At 36.8% G+C, this 11,898-nt stretch overlaps 1 protein-coding gene across 1 annotated transcript; it reads left to right on the plus strand.

Annotated features, from left to right (window-relative positions):
- On the plus strand, positions 4,980-11,113 carry LOC109229294 (protein FATTY ACID EXPORT 3, chloroplastic). Its single transcript, XM_019394684.1, has 7 exons — positions 4,980-5,311; positions 7,111-7,504; positions 7,665-7,832; positions 8,976-9,022; positions 9,124-9,161; positions 10,250-10,352; positions 10,585-11,113. The coding sequence occupies exons 1-6, from the start codon at positions 5,057-5,059 to the stop codon at positions 10,338-10,340; spliced, it is 993 nt and encodes a 330-aa protein (XP_019250229.1). The 5' UTR covers positions 4,980-5,056; the 3' UTR covers positions 10,341-10,352; positions 10,585-11,113.

Here is an 11,898-nt window from a genome sequence, read left to right on the forward strand (position 1 = left end):
AGCTGCTCAAGACCATATGCCGTTGAACGAGACTTAAATTCTCAAAACGACCGGCCGAGTCGTTACACCAACTAGCAATAACTTCAATCTTTCTTGAGTCGGCATGAATTTCCTCACTATAAACAACATAACCGAGAAAAGAGATTTGATCAGAAAAGAACTTGCACTTCTTCAAGTTGGCATAGAGGGTTTTCTCTCTTAAACGTTCAAAACTCTTCCTCAAGTGCTTCAAATGTTGTTGGTCATCCTTGCTATAAATAAGTATATCATCAAAATAAATAATGATAAATTTTCCCATGTATGGCTGGTCATGAGCCTCATAAATGTGCTAGGAGCGTTAGATAGCCTAAATGTCATAACGATCCATTCATACAACCCCTTTCCAGTCTTGAATGCAGTCTTCCATTCATCACCCTCCTTCATTCAAATTTGGTGGTAGCTACTCTTTAAATCAATTTTATAAAATATCTTGTCCCCATGTAATTGACCGAAAAGATCATCAAGCCTAGGAGTAGGAAATCTATACTTGAGGATGATCTTGTTAATATCACGGCTATCAACACACACACGCCAAGATCCATCTTTCTTAGAAACTAGCAAGGCAGGTACAACATAAGGACTTAAACATTCCCTTATTAGTCCATGATCTAGTAGCTCCTCGACTTGTCGTTGAAGTTCCTCATTTTGTGTTGGATTCACTCGATATGCTGCTTTATTAGGAAATGGTGTGCCTGGAATTAAATCAATTTGATGTTGAATTGACCTCATTTGTGGTAAGGAAGAAGGCGTAGTATCAGAAACAATGTCATGAAACTCATCCAATATTGCTTGAAGTCGTGGGTCAATGACTTCTAATGACTCTTTCTAGGTGATATATTCCACTTCCATAGGTACTACAGCAAGCACTTCCTCTCCTTCCTTCAAGTGTTTTTCTACCTTAGCTCACGTGATATATATCTTCTTCACTTTAGGATTTGACTTCTTTAAATATTCAGGGTTTCATTGGGAGCAGTTTGATCTTGTTTCCATCCTTGACGAAAGAGTGTTCTTGAAACCATCATGAATTGACTTTCTATTATATTCGCATGGTCCCAAACATTAAGTGGCAAGCATTCGTAGGCATTATCACACCAAACCTTATCTTGATAATTCTTGCCTATAGATAAAGGAATAAGGCATCATTTATTAACATGTACATTCCTTCCTTTATCCAACCACCCCATGTTGTATGGCTTCTACAATGGCTTTATCTCAAACCCTAATTTTGTAACCATTTCTTCAGAAACTATATTGGTACAATTTCCCGGATCACTGATGGGCTTACAGACTTTTCTCTTAGGTGTACAACGTGTGGGGAAAATATTGTGTCGCAACCATGGTTCTTCCTTGCTAGAATCTGAATGAAGAACTTATTGGATCATAAGGTATTCTCCATCATCTCCATATTCAGCTTCTTCTTCCAAGTTGTCATCATGCTACTCTTCATGATAATCTTCTTCATCACTTGCTCCTTCAAGGATGGTGAATGCCTTTTTGTTAGGACTTGTATATATCCAAATCCTCCACATTTATGGCATCTCTTTTTAGAAATAGCTTCTAAAGTCATGGGCTTCCCTTCAACTTTCTGAACACTTGGTTTTGTTGTAGATGAATGTGGCTTTGTAGAGCTCAAACTAGCACTCCCATGGTTGCAAGTGTTCGGATTTTTTATGGTAGTTGATGAAAACATGGCTTTGGCTTCCCTGTGTTGTGTCTCTACGACCTTGGCTAGTTTGAAAACATCTCCAAAGTTCCAATGGCATTGCAATCGTATCACATTCGCAATAGGCTTTCATTCTTGAGCCAAAGATATTCAAATTCTTTTGTGTACTCATCCTCGAATAAAGTTCTTTGTCTAAAAGAATGAAACTTAAAGTAAGAATCTTCTTCATATGTCTTTTGCAAGATCTGTTAGCACAATTCTCGTTTAATTCTCTCCCAATTACGAATTCGTGTTTTTCCTTCAAGATCTCGCTCTCTTTTGAGGTTTGCCATCATACTTCGTAATATTAAGCTTAATATTCACGTTGATACCTTTCTCAATGGTTATTGTGTGACCTTCTCTGAGGTCTCCTTCTATCATGTTGATACTGGACTTCATCAGAGTCATACTCTTCACTACCTTGATTGTCTACGTATTCTGAATCTGATTTTTTATCATAGTAAGCATGGCGCCTCGGTACTCTCATGCCTTGGTCAGCTATAGTTTCTTTCGCTTGCTCAATATGTCATGCTCTACACGGTTGAATTGGTGGATCTCGAAGTGAAAGATGTCACGGTAGCACTGGTATATTGTGTCTTGGTGGTGGTGGAGGTTATAGGCATTGTGGCGGATTTGGTGGCTGATTTTGAATTGCCAAACCTTTAACCAATCCAGTCGATTTTGCATTAATTTTCTTAAGTCATCTAGTCACACTTTAAAGCCGTCTAGTTGCATTTTAATTTTTTCATTGTCTCGTTCAAGGGTTGTAGTTCTTAATCTTTGAATCTGAAGTTGTTCATCAAGTGAAGAGGATCCCGAGCTTGTCATTTTCTTGTCTGGCGACATGATGAACAAGATAAAAATTCAAGAAATCGGACATAAAACTTGTGTTCCAATACCAAATTAATGTACTTTCAAGGTCTCTCAAGCACAAAGAAGAGAGAAAAACAAAAGCACCCCCAATTTTTTTCAGAAAACTAGCGGAAGCGTTCTTCAAACTCATGTTAGAAGAATGTAAGATGAAAAGAAACCTGACACACACGTTCTTCAATCCCCCAAGATTGCAAGAAACGTTACATAAAGGAAGAATAATGAAATAAAAAGTAAATGCCATTTTTAAAGCGAAGAACTAATCATCCATGTTTATTTTTAACATATTGAGCCCTTTTAATAGACCTTACAATGAGTAAAATTGATAAGGCTAATTAGTGTACGCATTTTAAATTCGTGGCCCAGTTCTCCAAATCCATTGGCTTCTTTATGAGCCCAATAATCCTCTATTGTTTTAGAAAACATGGCCTCCACGTATGCTTCTCTAGCATCACAATTTGAGCTTGTATATTCATCAATAAACCACCAGGGACCCAAAACACACTTCGCGATCGCGATGCTCATCAAACTAGCACCAGAAATCAAAGAAACCAGTAATTAACAACAAGGGGGAAATGGTCCGAAACCACCCCGAAACACACCCCAACCCCTCGGGACCCTGTCCGAACATACCAACGAGCCCTAAAATATAATACGGAAATCCCACAAAATAACATCAAAATCACGAATAGCACCTCAATTCAAGCCTAATGAACTACAACAACAACAACATACCCAGTATAATCGCACAAGTGGGGTTTGGGGAGGGTAATGTATATGCAGACCTTACCCCTACCTGGGGAGGTAGAGAGGCTATTTCCGATAGACCTTCGGCTCAAGAGAAGGTGGAAAAGAAGAATGGGAGAAGAAGAAGAAGAAAAAGAAAGAAGGGGGGGGGGGGGGAGAAAGACAGATGAGGGAGACAAAAGACAATAAGGAAAAAGAGGAGAAAATATAGCATCAGATAGTAACAATCAGGGAGCAACAATTTTCAGTAAAAGGGAGAAAGAGTAGCATCAAATAATAATAATCAGGGAGCAACAATTTCCAGTAGCAATTTACAAAAACATTGGACTTGTTTGCTAAGTACTAGATATAATAACAAACTAAAAGGAAGTAACATTCAACCAACAACAAGAATATTACTAGTACTACTGGTAACCTAGGAGAAACTCAAAACTACCTGTCAACCCACCACCTTAATCCTCGACCTCCACACGTTCCTATCGCTAGTCATGTCCTCGGTTAGGTGAAGCATCGGCATGTCCTGTCTAATCACCTCTCCCTAATGAACTTATGACGAACACGTCTAAATAACTCGGAATGACCCCAAATTTTGCACGCAAGTTATAAATCACCATACGACATATTCCAAGGCTCGAAATCCCAAATGAACATCAATTACCACAAAGTCAACTATGGGCCAAACCTATCAACTCTCCAAACTTTCAACTTTCGAGAATTAGCCTCAAAATCATCTAGGAACACCATAACTCAAATCTGGTCATAGGCCTTCAAAATCACCATCCGAGCCTAACGGAACCATCAAAACTCCTATCCAGGGTCAAATATACAAAAGTCAAACTTGATCAACACTTCCAACTTAAGCTTCCAAGTTAGGAATTAAGTGTTCCAAATCACTCCGAATATTCTCGGAACCAAACCAACCATGCACGTAAATTCGTAATACACCATATGAAGTTACTCAAGACCTCAATCTCCGAACAAAATGCCAATACTCATAATGACCAGTCAGGTCGTTACTAGTTGAAGTATCCACGTCCAAAATTGAGGAGGAAACAAAAGTAGCTTGGATAGACCTCAACAGTGCAAGGCACCATCAGAGGCGCCAAATTTAGTCGCACTGGACAGTGCCTTGCACTGTCTAAGGGAATGAGATTTCATGGCCTTGCATTGTCTAGGACTGTGAAATTTCATTGCGATGTCTTCTTTTTATGCTCTATTTTATAGCTTCTAGGTACCAGTTGGTGCAACATTTCTCCACTTTTTATTCCTACACGTAAAATAAACTCAACTAAGTTCAAATATCGCACAAATTAGCATCAATACAACAAATAAGCGAGATGAATAACGTCAATGAATAAAAAATTATAGCACGACATCAATTACATTACGAGCGATAAACAAACTTGTAGACCTTACGGATTGTGGCAAGCAAAGATTCTTAGAATAAAAAACAACAAATTAAAAATAAATGTTGTTAGATTTGATACTATCCTCGAGTCACAAGCAAGAACCCCAAGCTTTGCCAGGTCACCGATTCGGTAGGGTCACATGCCGGAACACGTGGCGTGTTACGTGTCACTTAGACCTATACCTTTATTCCCTTCAACTAAACTCGGGTGTATTTTAGAGAAAACGAGCCTTCTCAGCTACCTAGCACACTCCCCACTACTGTAACTCGACAAAAGAGCGCTGAAGAAAATGAATGTTGCTACATCAGCAAACCCTAACCCTATCTCTTCTCAATTTTTAAAGCAAGCTCCTTCAATGGCGCTCTGTTATTCTCCTGCTTCTCTAGGGTTTACTTCTATTCAGACACCTAAAGGAAAGGCTTTTGTTGTGGTTCGCTCTGTTTCTCCGGCTGGCTTTGGTTTCGGCTCCGGCTCAACTCCGTTGGCTCGACGGAATTTAAGGAATAGATCGATTCTCTCATTCGCTGCTTCACATGAGGAATCGGTGAGTCATATTCAGTAAACTTGTTAATTTCTTTTTAAATAGATATTTATTTATTCATTTATTTATTGTGTTTTATTAGCTCGTTTAGTCAGTAAAGTGAGGAGTTGTAAGCATTATTCGGATATGAATTGCAGTCAAAAGTAGAAGCTTTATTATGAGGAAAAAAACTGTTTTCGTGACCATCTGTTGTTAAGATTTCATTAGTTTTATGGTCATTTTATTGGTTGAAACAATTTAAAGATTTTCTAATTGAGCGTCTATGGATGTGTGATATTTAGGTGAAAAGAGTGCAATTTTCCTTATTGCGTAGGCAGTGGATAAGAAATTAGTTTAGTTGAGAAAAGATCACCTATATTAAATTTTGAATCCTTGAATGAGATTAAATTCTAGAAATTATGAAAGTGGTACAAAATAATATTATTGGTGGTGTGTCATTTAAAATAGGTCATATAAATTAGGACGGAAGGAGTATTATATAATTCTAACTCCTAGTACAAGTCTTTACTTTTTGTTCCCAATGGATACACTTTGCATTTTACTTTTTTATGTGGTTGAATATGATGTGAGGTCCAGGACATGGACATCGATTGTTGTTTTCAGATTCCGTTACATACAAAGATTCTAAGACAAGCTTGTAAAAAGGGGAATCCAAGTTGTTATTCCCTTTGTAGCTTATACTCAGCTTGTAGGTGGTTCAACATCAAGCTGAAAGAGTTGCATGTAATCCTCGTAATTTATAGTATCTTGTCATAGTTCTTAAATATGCAAATTTTATTTGAAAATAGTTGAGGGATCAGCAATTGTGTCCACATCAAAGGTTAGATGCTTTAAGTACATTGAACTCTGTCATTGTCCTTTTATTCAGACGGAGGTAGCTTTATATTGTGTCATCAAACCTTATGTCTTAATTTTTAACTAACTCTTTTGCATCCCGTTACCATGATTTTAAATTTGAGTAGCCAGGTACACTATGCAAGAGGAGTTTTATAAGGGTGTGAAAGCTGTAGTCTGATCTAGGTGTCTAATTTAACGGTTTCTCAAGGAAACTAAGAAGCTATACTTAAGATACATAATTGTATGAAATAGTAACGGGCAGATTGGCGGGGTTTTATTGGATGCTTGGTTTCTTTTACTATTATGTTCTTTTTCTTGTGGTTCTTTGTTATGGCATTTGGCTAGCTAGCACCCTGCATATTTTTGCTCTTTTTGTAAAGGAAGAATTCCGTTCCTTCCAGCTTGTGATAGCAACTTTCGTATGTTAAGAATGGAGTATCTAATCTCTCTCTCTCTCCATATATAATATTATTATTATTATTATTATTATTATTATTATTATTATTATTATTATTATTATTATTATTATTATTATTATTATTATTATTATTATGCTCTTCCATCCTTATTAAGTTGAGCTTCTCTTCTTTATGGTCCACCTCAAAGAACATTGACCGTTTTCCTTAAATGGAAAATATCTTCCTCTCCAACGATTGAACTAGTATAAATTGTTCATGTTTTTATTATATTGAACTTGATGTGGCGTGCTTTTGTGTAACTATTCCACATTCTTTACATTTCAAGCTATTATCCTAAACTCATCCAAACAAACTCAAATATTATAATATTTCCAAATATTTTACTCTTATATCCTAACAAGTCAAATTAGGTCTATTTTATTAGGGTGGAGGCACCGGAGGGAGTAGTATGTTGATTGTTGTGTATAACTTAGTTTTTTTTTTTTAAATCTTTTTGACATTAGGCATAGCTCTTTCAATTTTATTAGTCAATTTTTATATTTTCAGAAGCCTTCAGATGTTGAATTGGAGAAGGACGAAAAAGATCTTAAGACAGAGGCTGAGGAGTCAGAAGAGGTATGGAAGCAGACCCTAGCTTCCTTCAAAGAACAAGCGATGCAGGTAAAGGCTGTGTCACAAGAAGCATATGAGGTGTATTCCAAGAAAGCTATGATCATTTTGAAAGAAACTTCTGAGAAGTTACAAATCCAAGCGGAGAAGGCAAGAGAAGATTTGACTGTAGTTGCAAAGGAAATTAGTGAGGAGAGTAAAGAATACTTAGCAACTGCTGCCGAGAATTCCCCTGAACCTGTAAAGGATATTGTAGAAACATTTGCTTCCTCTGCGGATGAACTAAGTGACATTTCAAAAGTACGAGACTTTTATGTGGGAATACCTTATGGTATGTAGACCTTATCTTTTCAAATGCAGTAGTAGGAGACTGTTCCACTATAGAAGTCGTTTCATCATTTTGTTTGGGTTACTATTAGTTTAAATTCTTTGTGAAGCATGCAATGGCTTGAAACCTATAGCTTTTTCATTGCTGTGGTCATGCTCTGCAGGAACTCTTCTTTCTGTTGGTGGCTTTTTGTACTTCATGCTAAGCGGAAGCATTGCTGCCCTTAGATTTGGTGTTATACTTGGTGGTACTCTTGTGGCCTTGAGCGTCTCAAGTTTAAGATCGTGGAAAAGTGGAGAGGCGACTTCTCTAGCATTAAAGGGACAGGCAGGTTAGTATATGAGAGACTACTCTCATTTACTCCCTACTCTACTTGTACTCTTTCTAACACCTATCTGCAACTCTTACCTGAAGATTCTGGTTTATTTGATACGCCTTCATATATTAGTTTGCTATTATCAATTTCAGCAAAGGGTATCGTGGGAGTTGCTTGTGAATCTGGCATATAATTGTCATACAGGGACGACACCATTAAATAGGAATGATAAATAAACTTGCAATGTCAGTAAAAGAAGCAGAGATTCTCTAGTGTTGAAGATCCCTAGTTTATCTTAAAGATAAACTATTGAGTATTGAAATTAGTCGGTTTCAAATTAAGTGGTAGTTTAAAAGGATTCATATGTTAGATCTCGACTAGTTCAGGATTTAGGCATGGTAGTTGTTGTATTGATATGCTAATTAGCCCTTAATTTTATTGGGTGTTTGAATGAAATGGGGCTAATGGAGTTAACCCATATAGAGTATTCCTATATTCCGATCGTAACTGGTTTTGGATTGAGGTTTAATCGGTTGATTTCATATTTCTGATTCTAGATAAAATTGGCAAAATCTGGATGTTTTTTGTTTATTCACTTTAGAATAAGTTGTGGAAACAGAATTCTTACCATTTTAGGAGGAACATCAGTGGCAGCTTCACCAATTTTCTGAAGGCAACTGAAAGATGATTTGAAATTTTTGCTAATTGAGAAGTCCCAAGTTTTGTTCAAAACAAGCCATATGTTGCTTCTATGTGCACAACTGTTACGCTCAATTACAAACCCAAAAACATAAAAGAAATATTATTTCCTTTTGTCTCAGTGAGGCTTTCAAGTTTTTTTTTATTTTATTTTTTCCATATGTGGTTGTGGGTTGCACCTTAGTCCGCTGCTACCTGCATGCTTGCAACTTTCAAGGGTGCAATGAGCTTGTGTAGGTTAGTTAGGGGTTTCATACCTTCATGCACTCCAAAATTTTCTGTTTTACCGTCCTTTTTCAGATAATTTTACAATTTTGAAAAAGGCCTTCTTATTTTGATTGTAATGCTAGAATTTGTTTTTCATGCTTTTATATGTTAAAAAATTTGTTTCTCATATTTCAAATTCTGTATTAATCAGTGCAACATTGCTTTACCCGTTACTCATTTTCTCTTTTTCAGCCATTGCTACCATCTTATTTGTCAGAGAATTTCGCGTGTTGTTGCAGGTAAGACATCCTTTTCTTCCTCCTCCTTTGTTTAGAGTTCTTGTCCAGTTGTTCTTGGTCAATAATGTGGTTTCTTACAACTTTTTTCTCTTGCCTTGCAGAGACCATTTCTTTTCAATTTTATTACAGCCTTCATCAGGTTTCAATATTTCTAGTTCTCACATACTTTTTTAATTCTAGACTATTTAATATTTTGCTGGTCAAAGCTCATTGTCCTTTTCAAAATGTTCTTTCTATCTTGTCCAAAATAAAAAGAAAAGAAGGATGTGGCAGTGGAGAGAGGGTGCGAGAGGTTACAGCAACATGGTTAGCTGTAACCTGTCCACCAAGGGTCTTGATGCCAGCCAGTGTTGTTAAATGCTCATTTAAGGCGCGCTTAAGCCCTGAAGCTCAGAAAAGCTCAAGGAGGACGCTTTGCCTCGCTTTATTTGCGCTTCAGTGTAAGGCAAGGCACTAAGGTGTGCGCATCATAGCCCATGAGTTCTCTCTTGAATCAAGCGGCACTAAACAACTACTATAATCAGAAACAAGTGTATTAGTTGCTAAGGGGAACATTATAAACGAATTTGTTAGTGTTCTTGAAATACATATAAATTTTTATTTATTTCCTTCATTGCGCCTTTTTTAACTAAAGCCCACAATTTAAGTGTGCTTTGCGCTTAAAGCCCAAATCGACCTAGAACGCTTTTTAATGCTTTTCGCCTTTGACAACCCTGATGCCAGCTAGCTCCAAATGCAGTTATTTCAAAAAGGCTGGTGGGAGATCATATAGTAGAATGAACATGTTTACTTAGAAGTTAGAACAAAGATAAACAAGTACTCCGGAGTTCATCAAATCCCTCATGAAATTTCTGCTCTCATGTTGTATATGCAATGCTATTTTAAAAAAAATGATTTAACCTTATTAAGAGTGAAATAATGGATTTTCATCTTAAGGAAAAAAAAAACTCAATTTCCATCGCTCTCCGCCTTCCTATGCTAAATCTTTTAGCTACGTCTTAATATATTTCGTATGTATGTCTTCTAGCTTGGGATTGAGGTGTTGTCATTGTTGAACCCCCACAATAAAGTGATGTAACCCCCTACCCTCTACCCTCCGAAAAGGGAAAAAAGGAGTATGTAGCTACATGAAGTTTTTGAAAAAGTGCATAATGAGCACAGGCATAGTAGATTTTTGTATCTCAGGTTCTCACTTTAGCATTGTCCATCGGCTTTTGCTGTGTGTAGTGGAGGAGTGGCAGCATTCTATGCTTATAGAATCTTAAGGGATGGTGAACAGACGAAGGGTTCAAACTCAGCAGCACAGACAGAAAACTAAGCTTAATTCAGGGTAATGTCAATGTATATTGAGATTTTTAATGTTCTCCATGAGAATGTTTACCTGAAGCAAATTATCTAAATCATGTTTCTTTGAATCTATCTTCTTGGTCCTCTTGAATGCCTAAAGGCACAAAAGAAAAAAAGGCACTTTGGCTGCCCTACCCTATCTAGTGTTGCAATGAAATTATAGTGGTCTGCTGATCTTTCTGTAATTGTTTATTCCTGCTTCTTGAATTGCCCAGGCATGAAACATATGGCACACGTGGAGCGGGGAATTTCAAATTTTCGTCAATTTCAACGTGGTAGATTATCGTCCAATATATGAGCTTCTTTGTGCTGCATCCCTTGTGCTCTGATGAACCTGCTGAAGCCTAACAACTAGTCATTCTGAAAGAAATAAATCTGCTCATGCCAGTTGGGTAATCTGCTGGACAAGGATATGTTTTTTCCGTTTGAGCCTCTGAAGTTGCAACGGCAGTGTTTGTGCATTATTTTCCCGTAGTTTATTATTAATAGTAGTGAGTTCAGATCTTGAAGGCTAGAAATGAGCAGGGGGTATATGCAATCCCTTGAACGTCTTAAGATGATTTTTAGGTTCTACTTGTGGAAGATATTTCTATGCTGGGGGAATGGTTCTCCGATGAGGATGGTTGATGATGATGTATCAAGGATACATGTTTCTTGCTCAAATGTAATGGAAAATATGCACGAAGAAACAGGTTGGTGTTCAAAATTTCATGTTCTAAAGTCCAAACTGGTTTTCAAGCTTTATTTTTTTCCCGAACATGGTGGCTGGTGACCATATATCCAATAATATATTATCTGCTTCCAAGTAAAAAAAAATATTGTTTGAACAAGTACCAATGAGCTTTTATCAGAAGCTCTTGTACTCACTTGCAATACAATCTTTTTCTCTCTATTTTTGTTCTAAAAGATGACATATTCCAATCCATGTAGTAACAGTCTAGATCATCAACTGGAATTCTGTTTTTCATGCAAAATCAAATAAAGACATCTGAAAAACGGCACAACTCAATTATTAGTCTCATGCTTCATAATCGCAATGCCACTAGAATCACTAACTTTTTTTTAAAAAAATTATTAGGCGAGAGATGGATCGTTACTTCTAAAAGAAATGAACTGATTCAAAGCTTAATCAATATGTTAGCAGTTGCAATTTGGCAACCTTTTTTTTTTTAAATTTTTTTTATTTTTTATTTCTCGAGCATTCTGTGTATCTCAGGTGTAAGTCGTCGTTTTCCTATTTGAGTTTCTATCAACTGTATTGCGCAGCCCCAAATGTGTACATAGTTTTGGGTACCAGATGTAAATAGTTTTTGGTGCGGGTTAAAAGTGATAATATTCTCTAACCGTTTTGGGTGCCAGATGTAAATAGTTTTTGGTGCGGGTTAAAAGTGATAATATTCTCTAACCGTTAATCTCCTATATTATCCACTAAGAAATGAGGGTAATGGGTTGGATAATGAACTTTTTAAAAACAGGTCAAATAGGGATAAAGAACCATATTATCCATTTAGAAAATGGATAACTAATGG

The sequence above is a fragment of the Nicotiana attenuata genome, chromosome 7, assembly GCF_001879085.1.
Source record: "Nicotiana attenuata strain UT chromosome 7, NIATTr2, whole genome shotgun sequence".
In the NCBI taxonomy this organism is placed as follows: domain Eukaryota; kingdom Viridiplantae; phylum Streptophyta; class Magnoliopsida; order Solanales; family Solanaceae; genus Nicotiana; species Nicotiana attenuata.